This window comes from Apus apus, chromosome 4, assembly GCF_020740795.1.
Source record: "Apus apus isolate bApuApu2 chromosome 4, bApuApu2.pri.cur, whole genome shotgun sequence".
In the NCBI taxonomy this organism is placed as follows: domain Eukaryota; kingdom Metazoa; phylum Chordata; class Aves; order Apodiformes; family Apodidae; genus Apus; species Apus apus.
In genome coordinates this window covers 7118397-7142739 of record NC_067285.1, presented here as the reverse complement: position 1 = coordinate 7142739, position 24343 = coordinate 7118397, and the positions used below count along the sequence as shown (strand labels likewise).

Genomic DNA, 24343 nt, shown 5'->3' with positions numbered 1-24343 from the left:
AAAGTTGATACTAGAAGAACACTATTGAATACCCAGCAGATCTGCTTGGGTCATCATGACATTTCAGACAATTACTCTGTTAGTCCAAAATAAGTTTATACCACTTGTTCCATCCTCTATTTAGTATCTTTAGGTTCAAAGCTGAGTATGCAGGCCTAGGATATAAAATGTTATGGTTTTCTTCGTAAACTAAGCACATTTTATAACATCACTGGAAGAAACTAACTAGAGAACCTCACAGCATCACTATTAGAGGAGTTAAAACATATTTATATTCAAATGTTTATTCAGCTTTTTTGGCAAAGAGTAAATAAATATCCCAGAAAACAAATCAAGTGAGTGATAACCTTAAGTGATCATAAATAAATAAATGTCAGTTTTTAGTCTGAGTGCCAGGCATAACTAATTGCTGAGAAAGGGAGTCTAGTTGAACTGCAGGCAGACATGTCCTCCCAGTTTGCAAGATGACACTTATTTTGAAAGCTGACATGTTACTCACTGCCAATTGCAAGAAGTCTGTCTCCCCTCTGTAGATCAGCAGCTGCAGCAGGTGAGTTTGGAGCCACAGTTTCAATGACAACATGTCCTGCATCATCTTCCTTGGACTGCACGAGGCGGAGCGTGAGCCCGACACTTTGCAGATTCCCTTTCACTAGTTCTGCCTAGAGAGAAAGGAGTCAAGAGTGTGTCAGTTAAGCTGACTGCAAGGTTACTAGTGACCATTTAAATAAAATTAAACACCTGATATTATTAAAAAATTGTATTAGGACATCCATTGACTTAATCAGGCAGATTATCACGTAACAGAGTAACTGTCCACCAAGCCAGTTTACATCTCTGGAGAAAGATGGAACTAAATGTCACCAGTTCTGAAGAGCCACATATGCCAAAACTACAGAGCAGTGCAAGGAATTGTCAGCAAAATAAATATATAAATAAGTATGTGTGTGTACACATCTGTTAAATAATTTATATACAATTAATAACAATACTGAGCTAACCTGTGCAAACAGAAATCAGCAGGAAAGGCAACATGTAGGTCATCTTCACAAAAAGCCCCAGTCCCAACAAAGCTACAACTAAACACAACCTCATAATTTATCGGGAAGAAGTTTTAATAAAAGAGGCACTGTACCATCAAGCCAGGTATCACTTTCAATATACTACATTTGTGCTATAAAACCTCTTACTATGAGTAGCCCTTCAGCAATCTACACAAAACAGCATTTGGGGTGAGAAAACTATTACGTACTTATACACTGCTACAGCATATTTGGAACAAATATGAACTAACAACAGCCAGAGAAGTTTCTTCAAAGACTCAGAACTCTCACCTCTTATTTATCTTGCAAGACAAAAGAAAAAAAATAACTCGGTCATCTCAAGCATCTTAAAGAAAAAAAATGACTGAGATGCAATCTCTGTAATAGTTTCATACCACAGTCCTGCACGGACCTGTTACCATCTGGAAGAACTGAAGAATGTATCTAGATAGTGGTCAATTGTTTACAGACAACAGTGTCTGAGATACCTGGCAACTTTTTTTTCATAAAAATTGAATATCCGTAATCAATTTTAAAATGCACTTTTTTTTCCCCAAAAGCACATTCCTGTTTCAAATTACTGTCTAATATAATTCCACACCAAAGAATTTTCTGTCTATTTGTAAGGGGAACTCATAGTCTATATTTCAGCTCCAAGGACAGACATTTAATTTGCTTTTTTGATTCCTAAGAACAGAGAGACAGACACTGTTTGCAGAAAACCTCCACAGGAGATTTTATATTTGGCTTCAATTTACTGAGTTTAGGTAGACACTCTTCTCCATTTACTTTGTTGCTATTCAATTGTCCATGTTTGAATTGTCTGGAGTTGATCTTCCTCTTCTGAGGCTCTGTCTGTCTGCTTAGTTCTATCCACAGCTGAAGTGTATCACTTGACTCTCTCCTTGGCTGCCTGGCTTTCACTCCTCTCCTACAATCTCAACAGCACCCTATCTTGTTTTTTTGTTAACTGTTGCTCAGTTCTTTATAGAAATAAAATGCTTAAGACAGCATTGAGTTTGAAGAAGGAAACTTGCATTAACTTTCTAAGCTTTGTCACTCATTTTCTGCATTTCCCACAGTCAATTAAAGATAATATTTTCTCTGGAACTTTATGAACATCTATTGTGAATACCCAGTAATGTATATAAGAACAACAAAACCAAATACAAGCAAATAATAAATGCAATTCCAAGATTCAAGGTTCTTCTATACAGCAAAGAAGTAAATAGTTGCTTACAGAAACCATGGTGGTAGGGTTTTTTTAGTTTTTTGTTTGCTTTTAACGAAGGCTGTTCCCATATATTTCAAAGAAAATCTGATGCATAATTAGATTTTTAAAAAATTAAATACCAAATTCTTAAGTGTTAAAAAACCAGGAAAAAGTATTAGAAATACCTGTGTAAGAAAAAACCCAAAAGTTTTTTAAAGAAGAGTTACTCTTCTGCTTTAGTCCTTTATATACAATATGGCTTTTGGCTAGTAACTCACATGTTGCATGTGCTGAATGAAAACAACATGAAAATTACCAGTTCAAACAACACTAGTTGAATATTTTATCTGGAGAAGAATTTGCTGTGGCAACATACAAACCTGCAACAAAAACTCCCTCCAACAATCACTCGCCAGTGCTATGTAGCTCTGTTTGTTATTATCAAACAACAAGGAGACCATTCTTTCTGAGCTTTGCCACAGCACCTAATTACTCAAATCTCAGTTTTCCTGTGAAGGTTCCTTTGTAAGTTTTGCTGTAAAGGTTGGAAAAAGATTTCCAAATCGTTGTGTTTTAATAAGTAATGAAACTATCATAATGAAGATCAGAGAGTAAAATCCCACTTAAGGAATGCTGACAAATGTGAATATTACAAAGAACAGCAAACTATGACAATTTTTTTACACTCATTTTTCTTAGCCCACTGAAGTATAAAGCTCTTCAGTGAAAGAATTTCAGGAAAATGGATGCTTAGATTGAATAGCAGAGAAAAAAACAAAAACAGGACGATTTTCCTCTTATAACTAAGTTAACTCTGGCTGTTTAATTACACTCCTTTAGATATACATCTATTTTGATGATCTATAGTTTCTTCTGAAATCTTACATCACTTCTGGATCTCACTGCACAGAACTGGAACTAATTAATAAGACAGGATTTTTTTAAATCACGGCTCACCCAAGACACAGTCTCTTAGTTTTGCATCACTGCAACAGAAACATTGCTCTAAGTTTGTTTGCAACACGAGTTACTCTTGTGAACTCAGTATTTGAGCAGATCAGAAAAACATCCCACTACTGAAGGAAGTTGGCCATCGAAACACTTTTCCAGGAGTTACTTTGTGCAAATCTACTTCCTTTTAAAGGCAGGTATTTTTTCATCCATTCAAAGAGTGGCAGAAAGAATTGGTAAGATTTCTAAAGACCCGTTCTTCAGAAAGCAACAAGCTCTTTTTGGCAGTGTCAGGAGGCAAACAGGAGCTGGCACTGCAACATCTGGAGTCCTGAAGCCATGCCCCCTGACCACTGTTAAGAGTTGTAGTCATGGAAAACTGCACCATGAGCAGAGATGGAGAAAGGAGTAGCTAGACAGTAACAAGGAAAAAAAAAAGTTACCCAAAGCTTTCTTACAGTTTGTCAGTAGAGACCCGCATCCTCTTGAGCTTCCTTTGAATCCAAGGACTATTTTGAACAGATCCCAATAGTGGATGACTTAACAATGAAAATATTCTCCACTGTAAAAGACTTGAAACCTCTGGGGTGATTCCCAGCACTTCACTCTTCCCTCCTCCCCCAAGGCTAGACCACATGAAAGAAATGAGGGACAGCTGGGAACAAAGACCCTTAGGTGTCTCTGAACATTTGGCTCCCATGCAGGGACAGGACTGTGGATTACAGAGCAGATGACTCACTGATGGCAAGGAGACTTCCAATTTTCTAGCAGTATCTGATGGAAAGCTGTTTTTGGAAGGAGAGTGCCTTTGAACATAACAAGCAAAGTTCATCTCAGCTTTTTATTAACTGGCACAGTCACAAGCTTTCTCTCAAAATAAACTGGTTTTATTTATCAACCCAAATCAGACAAATAGTTTCCTTGATTTTTCTCTCTGGCAACTCCAATGTTTCACCAAATGATAATATCACCAGTGTCTCAAGATAGCTGCAGTGCAGGTAAAACACCGTTTCAAGCTCTCAACCACCTCCCACCCCTACAAGTACACTTGCAAACCCAAGCACCTTTGTAAACCCACCACAGCCAATTCATGCCTTTCTGCCTCTCCCTCTAATTAAAACTTGAAGAGCCAAAGACTTACTGGAACATGAAACATCAGAAGGGCAAAAATTAGATAAATGACACAGAGGCTAGAAGACGACTGCTGATAATGAAAGGATATTTATTATCAAGAAAACTTGCTGCAAAGCAGAAAAATCAACAGCCGTGTTTAAGAGAAAGGGAAATTTTAACCAACTAGCTATGCCATATTCAAGTAAGTTTATTTTAATTCGATCTAATTAATAGCTCTGTTTTACTAGTTCCTGCAAAGCTTAGTAGTTACTGAAATATGGAGCAAGGCAAAGCAGACAATACCACACCCTTGTTAGTAAAAGGCAGACACACATTCAGAGTGATTTATATTGAAAGGGTTAGAGCTAAATTGTGCCATGGAACTTCAAAAATATACCTTTTTTTAAGAAAGGTAAGCAATGTCCCTGCTATTTATCAAATAGTATTGAGAATAAAATGCAAGAGAACAGAAATTACTATCTTGGGAAAAAAGAAATTAAAAGAAGTAATTTCCTAAGTGTGTTATTATACAGGGGAAAAATCCTAAGAACAGGACAAGATGTCCATTAACTCTAAAACTAATAAAACATTTTGATGTGGGGCTGGCTTTTACAGAACAAAGTCAATAAGCATTGATTTCACAGTACAGCCTTTAGTTCATTTATATGCAACAGTGTATTAGCCACTGCAAAGCATATCCCTACCACTACCTTATGGTTTGAAATACCATGCAGCAGAAAATTATGTTGTATTTCTTAGCCTTTCCTTACCTCAGCCTTATCACTCTGAAAGCCAAAGAGATGGTGGATGTCAGCGAAAATCAATTTTTCCAACCTTTTTTAACGTACTGATACTGAACTCCATAGCTATATAGTGATCATTCTGAATTTATAACTTGCTAATACCATTTAAATGGCCAATATTTAGACCAGTGTCAATACAGGATGCAGTTTTAATCTTCAAATGCTTCATGCATTTATCAGTCTGCAAGAATTTGCAAATACGAAGGGATTATAAACAAACATTCCTCTTACAGGTAACAGACACGAATGTGACAACCTTCTCATTTACTATTTGCTTCCAAAACTTCACCTATGAAGTGAGGTTATTTTTTAAAATAGTCATCAATAATACTGTAGTCTCATAAGTTAACTTACTCAGAAGGTAAGTTAACACTAGATATAAGAGATTTCTGAGAAAAGACATAATAAATAATATCTTTCAATAAATACAGGGATTACAACATCTAGAAAAGATATGACAACTTCTTACTAGTAGTGCAACATCGTTCAGCCAAAGTTTAAAAACTATGAGATGCATATAAAAACAAATCACAGAATAAAGCCACAGCATGATAATCAGAACATAAGATGTTTATTTTTAAACCAAATTACTTATTTTCAGGAATTAAAAAGAAAATGGGTTTCTGAAAGCTGAATTCTACTATGTAACTAATAATCCATATTTGCTTAACTATTTGTAAGCATATCACATAATAAGGACTGTTGAGAGTTCAATAATCATGTCACACTCTTTGAATAAATCCTAAGAAAAGATCACTGAAGCACATATAAAAAAACTTATTGCACTGACTTTACTCCAACTAAATAATAATATTTTACAAATATTTCTTATTCCATGTCAGTGGTATGTAACATGCTGTAGAGACCACAAACTGGCACTGATAAAAAGCTTGTATTTTTCTAACTTGTCAGTTATTACAGTGGATCTTAGATATTCTTGCAAGGTAAGGTCTAATGTGCTTTTGGGGAAAAAAGGAAGACATAACGTCTATAAAACTGCCTGTAAATTATTATATAATTATTATATGCTCCCAGACAAGCCTGCATGCCAAAAGGAAAGGAAGGAATATTTCATGGAAGAAAAAAACCCCATAGTTTTAAAGTGCAAAACCAGGAAGCGACGAGACTCAGATCACAGAATGTTTGGAGTTGGAAGGGATCTTGAAGATCATCGAGTTCCAGCTCCCCTCTTTTAAAAAGTTTTGGCATTTATCTTTAAAATACAGACGTTAACTTTATTGCTTTTTTCCAACCCTATTATTGAATGCAGTCACTATATATGACCTACACAGTGATTGCTGCACTATTTATACTGGCTAGAGGAGACAGGGAAAGGGAACAGGTATCACCGGTCTTGTGGTACACTCCTTAGTAACACTGGAATCAAAGGGAAAAAAAGGAAGTTTTTTTAATATTCTGGGAGGATTTCCATCTATGCTTTAGAGAAGGAATAGAAGGCTTTCTTCCCTGTGTGCTACAGCTCCAAAGCCACTGTTCTCCCACATGACCTACACACCACTTTCCCATTTTTCGCTAAGAGCAATAAAAACCAAAACCAACCAACCAAAAATCCCTACTAACACACATGAAACACCTTTGGCTTCAAAAGACTTGTTACATTTATAGGCATCTGGAAATGGACAGTAAGTAATCAGTTGTTATGGTCTCCTGTGACTAAAGCATAGAGAAGTATCCATTGACTTTAAACCCCTTAGTATCTATTGTCATGTCGAAGAAGTTGGCACAAGATGAATTTGCCCACTCTGAGCTTGTTGTTGAGACAGCACTAAATCTTAGTACAGCTAAGTGGGTGCTGCTGAGTTATTCCAGGTATATCAACATTATAGTGCTGTACTGCAGTGTGAACTCATCTTCAGCTGCTTTGATTTTTGTCTAAGATTTTTACTTTTCTCCACTGGTTTTAGCCTGTTCTTGTCCATTTCAAGTATCGTTAAGCATAACTTAGAATCCTCTCCAAGCTATACTGGAAGCAGTTTTTAAGGGAGAGACTTTCCCATTAATGGGTACACCACATTTCAGTCACCCCAATCAATAAAATAAAACAGAAATTAGGTATGGCACACACTTTCTATTTACACAACCAAATAGCATTACTAATAAAAAAGTCCATATAGCAAATGTGTCACAGAAAGTTAAATCAGGCTCTAAGCAAAGGACTCGCTACCTCTGATTTCTTAGCAAGGTCTGGAATAGTCACCAGCTTTGTTTTCTGTGAAATATTATGAACAACAGATTTTTTATGACAATAAACCAGTGAAAAAATGGAAATGGGATAGTAAACCTTTTGCTGTTCATTTTTCCAGCTATGTAAATTGTGGGCAGTGCACGGGGAGACAACTACCTCAGATGGAGGCTGCAGTTTTCATGTTTGGGATTGTATTTGGGTGGTTGGTTTGTTTGTTTTAATTTTTTGTGTGTTTGTTTGGGGTTTTTTGTGGGTTTTGTTTGGGGCTTTTTTTTTTTTTTTTTTTTTTTTACTTTTAGGAAGAAGCACATTTATGGGAAATTTTCTGGAGATTTTTGTACTAGTCATCTTACATAGCAAGCTACTGGGCCTCATTATTTTCTGTTCTATATGTTACCTTAAAAAATGCCCAAAATGTAAGTTACCAAGTATGACAGTAACTTCATTCTGAAGTCAACTGTATATTGGACCAAGCTCATCTTTAAGGCCACAACACTGTAAATGTTACATGCCTTAAGTTCACCACCATGTGCTATTTGTCTGAAATAAATGGGACAATAGTTGGTAGAAAAGTTAAAACATCTGCATGACTGCCTGGTGAGCACTAAAATCATTTGACATCAACAAAATCCAGAATAAGCTAGTCACAGAACAAAATAAAGAGCTACATCTTATTTTCCTCATACTTTTACTCTTTAACTGAGATACCACTATAAAAAGTATCACACATTGCAGGGTGAAATAGGCTATGTCACATGCAAAAGGGAAACTGTTTAGCAATTATCTATCAGAAACAGGTAAAATGCAGACCTTCAGTTTTATGTGGAGCTTTTCTTTGGAGAGCAATTTAGTACAAACAACAATGTAGCTCTTTAAGTGCTCTAACCCACTGACATCCTTTTAGTTTTTATTAAACTCAACTGTGATGATTTCCCTCGGCCGTGAAAAAATGGAAAATATTGGGGGGGTTTTAATTATATATATATTTTTTTTAATCTCATATCACCATTTCTGTGTTTCATAGGAAAAAGCCTTCCTCCAGTGCTGCTTAAGCAGGACTCCATCATATAAATATTTCATTAAAAAGTTAGGTAGTCTAAGAAGCAAATACTGAAATAAAGTTACTGAAACTGGGTGTTTAAAAGAACAGAGAAGTTTCATAGAATCTTTAAGGTTGGGAAGGACCTTAAAGATCATCCAGTTCCGACCCCCCTGCTGTAAGCAGGGAACCCCACCACTAGATCAGGTTGCAAAAAACCTCATCCAACCTGGCCTTAGACCTCCAGGGATGGGGCATCAACAACTCTCCCTGGGCAACCCATTCCATTCCCTCACCACCTTTACAGTAAAGAATTGCTTCCGAATATCTAACCTAAATCTCCCCTCTCTCAGTTTAAAACCACTACCCCTTGTCCTATCCCTACCTTATCTGATGAAAAGCCCCTCCCCAGCTTTTCTGTAGCCCCCCCTTCAAGTACTGGAAGGCTGCTATAAGGTCTCCCCGTTCATTAATAATACCATGTGTGACATCAAGCCAATAAGAAGTTTACCTAGTTAATGGTTTTCTTTGCATAAATTTGTAACAAAGAGCTGCAAAGCAAATTACATAAAATGAGACTGTAAGAATTTATCACTGTGAATATGTGCACACAGGAGAGGTCCACCCAGGGTTTTATTCACCTCTGAGATGGAAGTAACAATAATTAAAAACTTTCAAGTGCATACATCAAAAGCAAACCCTCTAAAACTGCTAGTAATTCATAGTATTTATCTTGGAAGTACCCAATTAATAGTGATAAAATATTTACTCTTAATATTCATGTAATCAATTCAAAATATTAGACTATAGAAGTCCTTTATTTATGGTGAAGTTTTCTGCTCCACACAGAAACTGCTTGAAGATTCTGACTGTCACACCCAGCAGCATTAACCACCACATTACTGACATGGCTATTGCCATCAAAACTAAAAATGTGAAACATTATTACCCACTGTAGTTACAGCAACATGCACCACAAACACCACGAAACCAAGATACAATACTACTTTTGTAACTCCTAGATCTCACTAATGCACTTTAAAGTCACATTTGAAAGTGCTTTTATTGTGTTTCTGAAAGAAAAATGTTGATGGAAAGATTAAGTGCATTATTTATAGGTTGCTTTCATTCTGGAACAGAAGTGTTTTCAAAGCAACAGCAATGCTAATTGCAGAGTTACATCTGGAGTACCATGCACCTTCTGAAATGAGCAGGAGCTTCATAAACGTTCCTTGTCTGTGAATCTTCAAGAGTGTCACCTGACTCACTAAGTTGCAATGTATTTGAAGAATTACTTACACAAGAGTATGCAAAAATAAGTAAAAGACTATACTCTTAGAAACAAACCATTACAATTTTGGGTAATACAAAGTACACGCTTATCAATAACACTGTCTACGCAGCAGGGACCTCACGTGTGCCTAGAGCCAACATAATTATACAGTTTGAAATATCATAGGACTTAAAAATAATACAGTTTGCTATTTCTGTGCTGCATAAACATACTATCTTCTTGACAACTGTTAACATTTCTCACCAATATTAATGGCTAGATGGCTATTAAAGAAAAGCACAAGCCTGGACAATATCCCGTATGACCCGATTGTTTTTCAGACTCCTGCATTCCCTCAGAACTAGCTAAACCCGAAGGAACTAAAGCAGATGCAGTAAAATAATTTGTCATTATAACAGCTCTTCAGAGATTAATAGAAGATCCATCTGTCTCAAAGTTAAGCTCCTGTTATGTGCAACCCCCCCCCACACCCCACCCTGTGCCTGGTAAAACCAGAAGATCAGTTTTCTTCTGAAATTCTACATTGCCAAGACCAGACAAGATGGGGATTTGTATCTAGCTTATTTCAAATAATTATTGTAAGAAGTCCAAGGTTTTGTATATAATAATCTTTCTCCACACCGAAAGGCAGCCAAACAACACTTTGTTTTCCATTAAGTTCTGGACAAAACACTGCAGTATAAACGCACAACAATATAACCCGTCAAGATTTCCACAATCAAACATCTATTTCTGGTTATTTTGTTGAACACATCACAACAAATCAATTTGTTTATGGTTACAGGGCACAAGTCGCTGCCAGGCAGTGAAACAGCAGCTCAATGTCCCATCTAATTAGCAGCACCAAGACAACAGCACACCTAGAAGCCAGATTTTCATACCGTTACCATTCACCACGTACAAAAATTGCCACAACTATTAAACTGAAAACGATCTTCATACCAACAAAATCAAATCCTGACAATTCACTTTGCAGAATAAATCAATACCTAGCGACATCTGCTTTGCACTCGAAAAATATTCTAGATTTCCCCCCCACCCCGCAAAGCAACACAAAAAGATCACTTCCCATTGTATCCAAAGAATGATTTAGAAATTGAACATTAGCTGTAATTTGGAATCAACACGCTGTCCAGCTTTGCAGCCTGGGTTCTGTGAGCGCTTCATGAAGACCCAAAAGTCTGAATTTTTCACAGAATCATGGAATGGCTTGGCATGGAAAGGACTTTTGTATTTCAGTTTGCTCTCTATGCAATCAATGTGATCATATAATTGGCAAACAAGAACATGCAGTTTTTAATTAAAGTTAAATATCTGAGTGACAAGAAAACAGAATTGGTATTGCTACTTACACAAAGAGCTGAACGACCTCCATTTCTAGGCTATGAAAATGCTTTAATACAATGGATGTCCAAAAAAGCCCAAACACAAAACACCTAGCTATGCCACAAAGATTCCTGTTAAACAAGACTGGGATTGTGCATCTTCACAAGGCTTAGTCACAATTCTGGCAGAAGTCTCTCCAATAGGTTACTTCCCCTCATCTTTTTCTGGAGGTAGCAGAACGTACAAGCTCTCCAGAAATCTATTTGAGAGCCCAAACTACTAACACTGAAGGACGCAAAAGTGCTAAAAGAAAAATACTCTTTCAGAGACACCTTACTAGGAATCAAAGGAAAAAAAGTTTACAAGAGGAGCAGGACATTACCCATAAGAGAAGTAAAAGTTTATTAATTTTTTCTGGCTATATTGAAGTATTTTCTGTCTCAGGGAAGCAATATAAGCTGTTCCTCATGACCCTATCATAAGGTAAGTGAAGAATGAATAGGAAATTATGTCAAGTTTAAAAACCTATTTCATTTCAGCACTAACTATAACTTAATATATTCTGGTTTTATGCTCTATTATTTTTAAATTAGCAACAGACTTTCTAGATAGCTAGTGAAATATATAAGAAATATCCAGCAGATTTCATAATGCAACACCTTTGTATTTACCCTTCCCTCTGCCACCAGAAACAGAGCTTGCTTAGGACCCCAACCAGGTACCTTAAACAAAGAATTTACAACTCACCCCTCATTTAATTAAAAAAAATATCAAAGAATTAGTCAATGCCATAGAACGTCTGAGAAATAAATATAATTTTTAAAATATCATACTGAACAAGGTGTGTGAGGCAGGAGACTGTCAGATCACATGCACAACAGAAGCTGTCCTTCAGTAGATCTTCCTTATTTACTTTAAGGTGGTAAACATTTATCTTCCCTTATTACAGGGATGGAATCTGTATCAGTTCTGAAACCATGAGCTATTTGCTTCTTCAATTTCTTGACTTAAGTTTGAATAAGTCAGTTTAGTTAACAATTGGAATGAGCTGTATAAAAAAAAAAAATACTGAAAATTGCATACTTGGTATCCATCCACAGAACTGTACTTACTTGACCATTGCTGTAAGGCTGTTGAAGCAGCCCAAAAAAGTCACTGTTCATAAATGATACATTCAATACTCAGCACTCAAAACTCAAAGTCTGAGTTTTTTCATTTAAATCGATGCTTTTAAAAATATTTGACTGGAAAACCTAAAGAGATTAGAGCCCTATAGAAAAAAACACAAACCTGCAACGTGATGAATGATGAAACACCTTACAGTAAAATAAAAGTCAAAAAGACCTTATAACAAAGATTCAGGATACAAAATTACAAACTGAATCATTAACTTGCTCCAAATTTGTTATAGTCACTGAACTCCCACCATAATTCATGCGAATGAGAGATGCATTAACTGAAAAAAACAGTTTGCTTTACAGCCTCTGCAACACGCTAAAAAGCCCAATTAAAAAGTACCTGAGAAACTACATTTAGTCAGAATTTAGGGGAGAGAAAAGGGGTAAAAAACCTGCACATGTAGAGATTGGGGGGGGAAAGAGGATGACCTCTGATTATTACAACTTAATTTAAATTAACTGCCAAAATCCCGTAGCTTAAATTCAGATTTTCAACTATCTATATGTGGACCATTTTAAGCTTAAGTAGAGACTGCCATGAGCATATTGGCATCTATTCAGGAAAAGGTAAAAAGATTTGTCTTTTTTGCAAGAGAAAAAAACCACAACAATCTTCTCTCTTCAATAATGGTAAATTAGCCATTGCTCTCCTACTTTGGGTTTACGCTGTTGCCTCAATAGAAATTCCACCTTTAGAAAAAATATAACATCAATCTATTCAATTGACAATAGATTTTATACTCCTGCATTTGGCATTTAACAATATATAAAGCACTTGAAGCTTACCTAGTAATCTGTAGGACTGTCAGAAGCCAGCCACCAGAAAGCACATAGCAATTAAAAAAAATAAATCTAGCTTTCAAAAGGATGAAGAGGAGAATTCCTTTCAGCTGATAAAGTTACTAAGTAAAGTTACTCCCCAATAAAACATAAAAATATAAGAAAGATTACCAAATTTCAATGCCAAAGATTTATTTTCTGATTTAGGCAGAAGAAGAGCAAGAGGAAGGAATTACTTGCACTTCTCCTGATCTTCTTCTGCTTTGCTGAAAAGGAGGCCCAGGAAACAGTCAGTCAAGACCCGTTCAGCATCTTCTCCTACACTGCAGCCACAGCAATATTCCTTGCTTCTCATCTACTGTAGCTTTAAAATATTTATTTTGGCATTTGAAGAGTTATACAGTGGGTTGGGGGTTCAGCAAGATCAAAACAGATCTCTTTGCTCCACTAAATTGCTTTTTGAATGTGCAGAAAAGTGTATTCTGTCCAGGACACGTTTCCAATGCCTTTATAGGTTTCTACTTCCAGCTGTCAAAACAAATCCAGAAACGAAACTAATCTCTGTAAAAGTAAATCGTGTGTTCTTAGCTAGAAATTAGATTCTTTACTTGCTGCTAAATCTCATTTACTTTCATTCCAATTATTAGATATGAGAAAATACTGCTTTAATGACCTTTCATAAAATTACTTCCTTCTAGCAGCTATTTTTAAAGCTCAGGAGTTAATTACAATTCTTGGGTTACCTCAGTCATATGTAACCAAGACTGTGGTTCCTAATGCACTTCTACACATCAGTCGGCAAGACTCCGAATGCCTTCGCTCACAACAGTAGCCCAAAATTTGCTCCTAGTTATTACACACATATTTTTAGAATATATGTTATTTCAGATTCTCTTCCAATAGCTGAAGCTTCAAGAACTGCATTGGAAACAGAAACATTTCTCAAACCTGGAAAAAAACTTTGTTTCAAAAAATTATTCTTCGCTCAAATAGTGTTTGCAAGGAATAAAAATCCATCGTAGATGTTCCCGTGTTTTGGCCAAACACCCATCGTAGCCAGACTGCAGAAGTTTAATAAATGAAACAAAAATATTTTGCATTTACTACTTTTCTCTCCAGCAGGTCTGTAAGCTCAGGCATAGCTTTGATGCAATCTTGCTAAGAGTTTTGTTGTAAGGCCTCCTGCCTGGACTTCCTGCGACGCAACATTATTTTACTCCATCCGAAGCTGTCTCTGCAGAAACTGTCCTAGACTGGTCTCAACACCAAATAATTCCTTTTATGAATTATTTTTAACTAGTCCAAATGAGTTCAGATGGCTCTGCTGCACTTCTTCCTTGTGTAAAATATAGTCTGTCACGTACTTTAGTAGAGAAAGAAAACATTTCTTTAACAACTAGCATTGCCTGGCTGTCAAGGCCCCCCTGACAGGGTCCTCAGCAGTCTGAGCTGAGCCAGTTTAGCCCCGACCTGGGTGGAATTGGGACCAGATTACCTCCAGAGACCCCTTCCATTCTCAATTACTGAATCTAGTGTAATAACCAAACAGACACCTTGTTCAGATATCAGTTAAATTTTATTTGGAATTATACATCTTTAAATATAAGAAGAAACCTTGAAATGGAGCCAATTTTTCTGCTGAAGCCAGCTGTTCAATGTTTCTGATAGTACAACCACACATTTCCTGGGAGTTTCTACGACCTATAAATAACATACATTTATCAGGTACTTTTAAAGATTCCACACTACCCAAATATTTACAGCTACTCTACTCCCATGACCTTACTCCTCTGACGTCGTTGGTAGTATTATTCTTGTCATCCATCCTCTGCTCTCTGTTTATGCAGCTGAACTGATGCAGTTCTTCACCACAGCACCTGGTCTCCTGCACCAAGCTAACAGTCATTATTTACTCTCCCTTACTACTGTGCCTGCTTTCTCCTTTAATAATTAATGGATATTACATCTCTAAATGCTGCTTAGAGCACTGGTTTGGTTAAGTAATACAATCCCTATCACCTAGGGTATCTTCCTTACTGGAAGCTTTCAAGGAAATCCTGGCTAACTGAACTCTTTTCTGTGAGCACCCTATTTTCCCTTGCTGACACAGTTGCTTACCTAGCCAGGCTCTGGCCATGGCATTCCCAAGCTCCCCTGCTGGGCACACAGTGTGGCATTTCGTTCCCAAAACATTTTACCCCACTTCAGTGGAGAGGTCAAAACTGCATGCCTTCAATTTCAGGCACTTTCGTATCAGCCATGAAACAACCAAACCCACCCTGTAAATCCACCCCCCACCCCTCCCTTACTGCCCTGTACTTCAAGCAGCATCACAACTAAGGACACTCAGGAGCATCCTCAAAATTCTCATCCATACTCAGCACTAGACTTCATTCCTCCAAAATAGAGCAGCAGTTCAAAGACACAACAAATGACTACCAAAGCAAGCAAAGCTGCTTCATTTTAGGTCTCACAAGGAATCAAGTTACCTAGAAGAATATATTCACCTGCACATCATCAGTACCTCTTTCTTTTCCATTTATACCTATTTTATGGGATTTGAGTTTTATATATCATGTCTATCCTGTCTTGCCCAGTTTCCCCCTCACAGATACTTAACATACAAGCAGTAGAAGCCCTCCAAATCTTTTTCTCCTATGCTGATATGTGAAATGCTTTCTAACCACAATCTTCTCTAGCCCTTTATACAAAATGACTTCTGCATCAGCCTCACGGCATAAACTAAACCTATCCACAAGCAACCAACCTCCCTGCCACTCCACAGGAGGTAAAGTTTAACCCAGGCTTCAACAGCCCCCGAGTTACTTCTTTACTCCCCCGTGAACAAGAGAAAAAAAAAATAGCTTGATGACCTTTTGCAGATAGACCTCTGTGCCACATGCAAGACAGTGACAAAACAAATTTCATAGCTTTTTAGCTCATTTGAGACAAAAAAGAGGTTCAGAGCTGCAAGCCAGCCAAAACCAAAGATGGAATTTGCAAGTCACGTCCTTAGCCCTCAGGCTGCACCACTTACTAATGCAGGGGCACTGTAATACAAGCATCCATTTTCCAGACTGTCTTTCATTTATTTATATATACATGTCCATAGACAGGACAACTTTAGCTACAATCTATACACAGGTCCCCTACAAAAAGACTTAGGAGTAGTGCATGTTTTACATGAGTATGTACAACATTTATCAACACCTTTGTCCTATGTTGTTTTTCATATTTCAGATGAACAGGCTGTATAACTCAAATCTATTTTGACTCCAGATTTTACAGAAATACCATGTGACTGATCAACATTTTAAAATTTCAGTAAGTTAGTTGTTACATGCTTAACTAGTTCAAAGAAATCATGCACACTGTGTATTGTTGTCTCTACTTATCACTACTGTGCATATGATTTGAGACCAGTGGAAATCACTGGCTTGAAAGGGGGAGAGATGAGAGATGGCAATGGAGACAGACCATGTGTCTGTGTTACAAAGTTAAGAACACTGGAAACCTCTGCTCACTTCACTTATAGTTCACATAGTTAAGGAAAGTGATTGTATTTTAGTTTGCAAGCTGTACAGACTATTCTCAATATATTTCCACAGATATGTGATTTAACTACCTAGAAATAGACTTCTGCAATTGCTCTCATAAACATCATCTTTGTATCTCTTGACTCCTCTGTGTATCTTCAGAGCTGTAAGCACTTGTGAACTTCAGATAAGCCAAGCCAAATTTGTCAGGGATCATTTACTGTATCTACAAGTATCTACCTTTTTTAATGCATGGTTAACTTGTTATCTATGAGACTTCCATTTACATTTAACTGAAGAAAAATTACTGATGTTTTTTCATTTTATATACACATATACACAAATCTATATTTATTAAATGCATGTATTAATATATATGAAAAACTTATAAAAAGTGTGTGTATATATATACACACGTGTACTTGTTTAAATGTGAAAAACTTTAGGGTTGTTTTTATAATAAATAAAGAAAACCCTTTCTGCCTATCTGGCCTCAGATTTCTAAGGGCTTTTTTCTGTTTTGCTTTCTTCCTTCAGCATGGGAAAATATATAGCTTCAATTAACATCAAATGGATCTGAGGGTGCACAGCCATTATATTTGTTCCAAAGCACCTAAAAATGGAAACAGATGACGTAAGTATAGATCGGAAGACACTGACTTTTGGTTAAAATACTTGTAAAGACATTAATAGTTCAAAGACTATTTATCTTACCAAAACTTTAATGCAGGCAGCCTTTTAGGAGACTGCATTAAGGGAAATGCTCCATTTTCTAATGATGATTCACTACCAATTACTTCTGATATGTAGGTGTCCTCTGCAGAGCATCTCTGCTATATCTAACCTTAATACACTAGAATGACCTTTTAGGCATTTCATTTGTATGACAGGAATCAGCAATTCTGGTTTTGATCCCTAAGGCTTTTCCAGGGCAATTGCTGCACTGCCCATTCATATTACTTTCTCATTTCTATTTTCCATCATTACAGAGCATTTGGAGAACACACACCATGTTTGCTATACAAAATGCCTGCTTATTCATTTTTTGAATTGCAGAAAGTCTTTACAATGCTTGGTCACCCTTAAGAAAGAGCAAGAGCAATCGCTTATCCTGCACTAATAATTAACTTAATGTGCATTTTTTCCCCACAAAACAAGATTTTGCTCCTGCTGCTCCACAGACACAGAACAGCCACAGTATATTGTAACTAGTGAAAATTATGACAACAAATAAATACTCCAAACGCCATTCTCATTCACTGTGTGCTGCCTGCAGGTGCTGACCTCTACCCCACCAGACCTAGAACAGAGTTGTGACACTGAGAAAAACATTTAATTTCCATTTCAGCTTGTGATTGAAGAAGGGGAAAAGCAAGGAAAAAGAAAAGGAAGTCATTTTGAAATAATGTTCAGTTAAATAGGAAGGTAAGACATGACACACGTAACAAGACGGAATTACCTCGAGTTCAAGAATCTGAACTACTTAACACATTTGACTTCATAAAAATAGCTACATTACATAAAGGTGTACTCAGAACAAGGAACTCCTCCCACAGTATTAAAGGCATTCTTTGCACTCACTCAGTTTTTATGCCTATATTTTGACACTTGAACTACAGAATTCAGGGCCACTAGATATTAATTATTTGTGGTGTATGAAAATTCATTTCCATCCCACTGAAGGGCATAAAATTTCTATATTAAAGAACAGCGGGTTCATTAGTTAAATCATTAATAGTAATAGTTATCATACCATATGTTAATTAAGGGTATTTTAAGACATTTCTTCCTGGTATTTAACCTGATCATGTTTTTGTTTAAGCTAATGTAGTTGTTAATTTAGCTGGTGTAAATATAAAAATGAGAAGTTAAACCAGCTTTCTGCCACTGGTTGCCTCGGAGATGCCATTTTCGTATCTTCCTAGATCTAGCTCTTTGTTTTCAAGAAAATCAGTATTTTTTGAAACTTAAACCAAGTTCAACCATGCTTGAAAGAGGGCTAAACTACCTAAAATATTACTGGGTACAAAGTCACTTCCAAACAGGCAGGCAGAGCAACTGCATAAATCAAATGGAACCAAGAGAAAATATATTACTGTCATCAGCTTCCCTCTAAATTGCAAGGGACCACTATGCCTATTTAATTAACATATAGTTAATGTTCAAGAAGACTTGAATACACTCTCTTCTGAAAACTCATCAGAACAAAAGGTTAACTGATGAAATCCAGGCAGGAGCACAGATGCATGGGGTCACCACTAGGTACAAAGCTTGAATCCTATAGAGAGCCAGAGAGAAACTCACACTTCTGATTATTTTTTTAAAAATAAATTCATGCAGATTGCTGCACTTATGCAACTCTAAGTGTAAATCACACTTCTAAGTGCATAGCATGTAGCTGGCCAAAGCAGATGTGTAAAATGAATACTATCTTATGCCAGGTGAATGCAGATGGGGTCCGCCCTGGCTGACTAGGAGCTCAGGGCGATGGGGACAGAGGCCCTGCAGGTATCAGCAGGTAAGCAAAAGACATGCTTGTCCAAAACATGACATGGTCACGTGTTTCACAGTGCACTCCTGCTGGCTGCCCAAGCTACTGGCAATCCTCTTCAGGATCCCTTCATTTCATCCATCCCTCTAAAGCCCACTCTTAGTGCTGATGAACCCCAGTTAGTAAATACCAATCCCTCTGCCTCTCTCTGTCTCCATCTGCTTCCTGAATTACAGTTTGTGTCACCTCAAACATCTCAGTTTTGGGTGGCACAGCTCAGCAACCAAACATAAGCCATTATGTTTCACCCTGGCTCTTTCATTTTGCCAAAATGAGTTGCTATACAGTTGATATTACTCCTAGTCTAGTTAGGCCTTTTTCAGACTACCAAATGAAAAACTTTCCAGGAGGTCAATCTGCAACAGGCTTACTTTAGTTGCACATTGTTTTTATTAATTTTGCAGGAGTTGAAGACTCTGTCAAGTCTCCAAACTCAATTTGCCAACTTGGGTTTTAAAAAAAAAAACAACAACAAGAAAACACACCAAACTAAAACAAAACCACAAACAAAAAATCCTACTAAAAATAAGTTAATTCCTCCTGGACATTAATTCGCACCAACTCTCCCTACTCCTCCCATCCATAGCAGCAATAAGCAGTGTAGAGAAGCAAAGGTAGATAAAACTCAGCAGCAGCATTATGCAGTAGGATGTAAGAAAATAGTTTGGAAAGTCATTCCAGAAATATACTGAATTACCCAGAAACAACTTTGTTTACTCTGGTCAATAAAACACTGTTATCTCTCTTACAATAGGCCATACTGTTTATACACACAAAGTTAGGGTTCATGCATCAACCATCTATTTATTTAGCAAGATCAGCTATCACTGTAAACCAATTGCTTTGCAAATGAGAAACACAGCTGCTGTAAAACCTACTTAAAACTCTTTCCAACATCCAATATTTGGACATGTAGCAGAACAGATGACAAGAATTAAAAAAAAAAAGTCATCAGCACCACATCTAGTAATATGCTAAAACAGTGTGCCCATCTTAGCTTTTACAAGTGTTTCAAGGAAAAGATATAATTTAGTGTTTACTTAATAGTTTTCTATTTTAAAACTGAAGTTGCAAGTTAAAAATTATGACAAGAAAAGCTTGCAACTGCTATTGAAACTGGATACCATCAGGAGGATATAGAAGAGCAACTAAAAGGTAACTCAAAGAAACTGTGCTATGGGTTGGTTATTACATGAGTAATCTTCAAAGAAAAAAAAACAACACAGTGAAAATATATGTTGTTTATCAGCTCTGTAAAATGCATGAAAAGAAAAGAACTAAACCCTGATCAAGCTTTAAGCTTTATATATTTTTTTTGTCCTAGAACAGTCACAGAGAGGGGTCTTACAAAGGTGAATTCACCCAATGCATCCACGTCAAAGGATTGTGCCTCTTTCAATCAGGAGGTCAATACTACACTTTCAGAGAGTACAACACCCTGCAAAATACCAACCTGGGAGACCCCAACTGAAGAGACAGTACTACCAATGGCACCTGCAGTACTACTTGGTTCCAAAAACTATTGGAGATTTAGGCTGGAATTAAGTGGCTTCAAAAGAGATTTATTTCACTATACGAGACAAGTATCTGGCTGCAGAACGTAGCTTCCTATGTCCAAGTACCATGGATGAGCTCTGTTGGCAGCTCTTAAACTAGGAAATGGGGAAGAGGAAGCACACACAGAACATTAAGCACTGCTCATGACAGATTCTCCTCATTCAAGTTATTTTATCCATTCATCTTTTCATCTGGTATTTTAAATGTGAAGCTCAGCAAATCAGATTCACTGCAAGCAGTCAATCTCTGCATCACTCCAGGAGAGGCTGAGAAGAATCACAACTTCAGGCTTGGATGTTAGGAGAAACAAGGTGCATGTAAGGGAAGGTACAGACTTGGTTGCACATGATGCATTTAGTACTGACTGCTGCCAGATTCAAAAGTGCAGGAATCTCTGCAGGTGAGGCTATGCCCAGGATGCAGCACATGATGGTTTCTGAATGATTTATAGGCAGGCAAGAAGCATCAGACCAGTCTCTGACTAGAGCCATGACACCTGCTTCTAAACAACTATCTGAATATACATGCACTAAAAAAAACCCCACAAACTGTTAATGTTTTGGGGTTGTTTTGTTGTTTTGGGGTTTTTTTAAATGTTCATATTCAATAGTCTCTGAGCAGTAAAGAGCTACAGTGGATTTTCACTGAAGGTCTCTCATTAAATCACAGAAAAGCTTTCTGAAGCCCCAAGTCAAAAAGCTTAAATGTTTAGGATGATTCAAAAAAAATCCTGATGGCCTTCAAGTTTATTTGAAAGAAGGATTACAGAATATTATGTAATGCACAAATATCAGAACTATTCCCTGTTGTATTTACAAATATTACAAAATTTTACAAGATGATGAATTTTCATAAAAAGTGACATTTTCAAAAAGCTTCTCTTGCTTTAATCCTCCTCTTTACTTTTGACAGGATTAAATGCTGAAATGGCAGGCAGTTAAATAAGCACACTGAAATGCCAACTGTGAGGCATTTAACTCCATGAATTTACCAATTAATGTTTCACAGTTGCTTTAAGTTTTGACATTATAGTTTAGTATCTTCAGGCAAATAATTTCAGAAGGTGCTGGATTTGATCTACATTATTTCTCATTTTATATTCATATGTTATGGCCCTGGAATACCTTTAAATTACCCTTAAGCCCTCACAGAGAAAACTTAGGTTTATGAAAGGCCAAGAAATATTGCTTTGTTTTCATAAACAGGTACCAACCAAACTTCCTACAACAACTTCAAAGCTACCATTAAATTTACTAATAAAAAGCCATATCCATCTAGATAACCTCACCACAAGAAGTGGAGATCACGGCCTGTGCATGTGTTTGCATACTCATGCACAAATTCAGAATGCAATATTGAAAGACAGTGTCACTGGTTTTCCCCTTCAGTTACTCCAGTGCTGACCACAATGTTCAGAATGAACTAGAGAAAGCATCAAGCAGAATTCCTAAAAAGAGACGTGGTGGGATGCTTGTCTTAATTCTGTAATTCTTTAATTCTTTCCATTATTAGATTACTTCACAGGATATTTGTGTGCTCCTGAGACAACTGATGCAAAAGTAAATCCTACAGGGCTACTAGATGTGGTGTTTCAGGTGGACATTTTTACTTTGCAGGATAGGAAATGCAGTTTCTGTATGGCTAAAGTTAGCAATTACAGAAGGGGTTTCCAAAAAAAAAAAAAAAAATTTAGAAAGAAAAAAATACACCACCACCAAAAAAAGCCCCAACACTTACTACCTTTGGGAATATGAAACTGGCTATTACTACAGGTACCACCTGTAGTAAACTTAATACTTACTAATTTTTATGTCCAATATACTACAACTTTCAAGGAAGGCAGACTTTTTTTTTCCTTTTATTCATACAGCAACTTCATTTTCTGCTGAAAAATTGCATTATTGTTTCACAACACTGTACATAAAGCCTCAGCACAGGTAAACTCAGCAGCAAGATTCTCACCAAATTAAATCAGGTGAGTGGTCCACTCGTAACAGATGAGCTCCAAAGAAAAACAGAACAATTCTTTTTTTTTTTGTAGAAACTGCTAACTGGCAGTTCAGTGGTCATAAACACTCACATTTATAACACAGCCTCCATTTAATATCTACAAACATGTATCTAATTATTCAGCCATAATTATTTAGCCATAGAACCTGTCTAGTAATCCAATGCTGCTAATGCTAATTACTACATCCTATCCATACATAATTAAGTTTTACATAGCAAGGCAGTGATTAATGGTAATTCCAACAGCATGTACTACTAATTAAGATGTTTGTGTTTGATTGTGTCAAATAGGAATGTGCTAGACTACCTCTCTGAAGTCTTAATGGTATTTCACATTGATTTGATAAACAGAAGTCTGAGACACTTTTGTATTGTAACAGACACTTCAATAATCCTCAATATGTTCAATAACACAGCACCTTTCTTCAAAACCAATTTTGACACTTACTAATATTCTGTAAGTAATGGGATCAGATTAAAGTTTCATCAAAATTCATTATGAAGTATTAAACCTGTCTAATCTTTTATCACTGCTACTAACATAATAGAAGAAATGAAAACACTGGGAAGTGTAGAAAGCTATGAAAAGTTTCCTCAGGAGCACTGTGGAACACAGTCTGAATCAGAGGATTTACCATCATGCTTACGTAGGACTCTTACAGATTAGACTATTTCAAACCAGAACATATCTTTCTACTTTTCAACTTAAGTGTGCAATTTCTTCTCCCTAGTTTCTGAAGTTGTTATTCATTCTAACATCACCTTCTCAAATAATTATTGCACATGCGAGCATTAAAAGAAGGATTTAATATTAGAAAGATAAAAAGTACTGCAATCAGCTGTCTTGTGGTTAACATTGCATTAGAGCTAAAAGTCACAATTAATGATATAAGTAAACTTTTTCTTGGAAAATAACACAGGTTTTTTTCTTTATAACTTCCTATTTAACTAGTCACACAGTTACATTTTCTGAGGAAAACAACTTAAGTCCCTGTGTTAAGTGTGTTAGTAACAATTCTCATTTTGTTGAGGATCTCTGGCAATACTCTTGCCACACAGTGGGGTGTCCTAACATTTTGCAGCTTATTTAATCTGATTTCCTAAGGAAAACAGACTTCCCCAATTTCATTCCACCTGTTGAGAAGCAATAAAGTAGTTCTGCAAGTTGATAACATTCAATTTCCATATTCTACTGTGACAAGATTTTCAAAAGCAGGATTCTTAAAAAATTAGGCTGACTATGTCGTGGCCTAAAGTTCAAGGTGGGTGAGCACAGCAAACTCTTCATATTGACAGCAGAGCTAGAGATGCAGCAACTCAGATCAAAGAGTCCCTGCTCGTTGGCAGACAGTGTTTGAATGATGCTTAATGAAGGAATGCAACATGGATGCATAGAAAACCTTCCTGTTCATTGCGGGTCAGATTTCAAAAAGCTTAAGAAATTTTGAAGAGCTGTCATTTCATTTTAGACGCTGAAACAGAGGATAAGTTCTTGGGAGTCTCATTCTGAGTACTTTTCCGTAATTTCAAAAAAGAAACCATTCAAATAAAGAGCCATTCCAGCCTCCATCAGCTTTCCCCTACTGCCATCTGCTGTCACAACCACCTCGGTGCCACGCAGTCTGCAGATGTTTCTTCACTCTTTCTTCTGTGCTGAAGTGTAAAAGAATATATTCCAATATTGCTACTCAAAATTGTCTAAAAATAAGCAACTTTTTTTGTGGGTTTTGTTTCTTCGTTTGT

At 36.7% G+C, this 24343-nt stretch overlaps 1 protein-coding gene across 1 annotated transcript in view; it reads right to left on the bottom strand.

Moving 5' to 3' along the window:
- Positions 1-24343, bottom strand: part of PDZD8 (PDZ domain containing 8) — a 56502-nt gene that overhangs the window by 5498 nt on the left and 26661 nt on the right. Inside the window, exon 4 of the mRNA XM_051619390.1 lies at positions 500-662. Coding sequence (XP_051475350.1) covers positions 500-662 — 163 coding nt within the window. The remainder of the gene's footprint in view (positions 1-499; positions 663-24343) is intronic.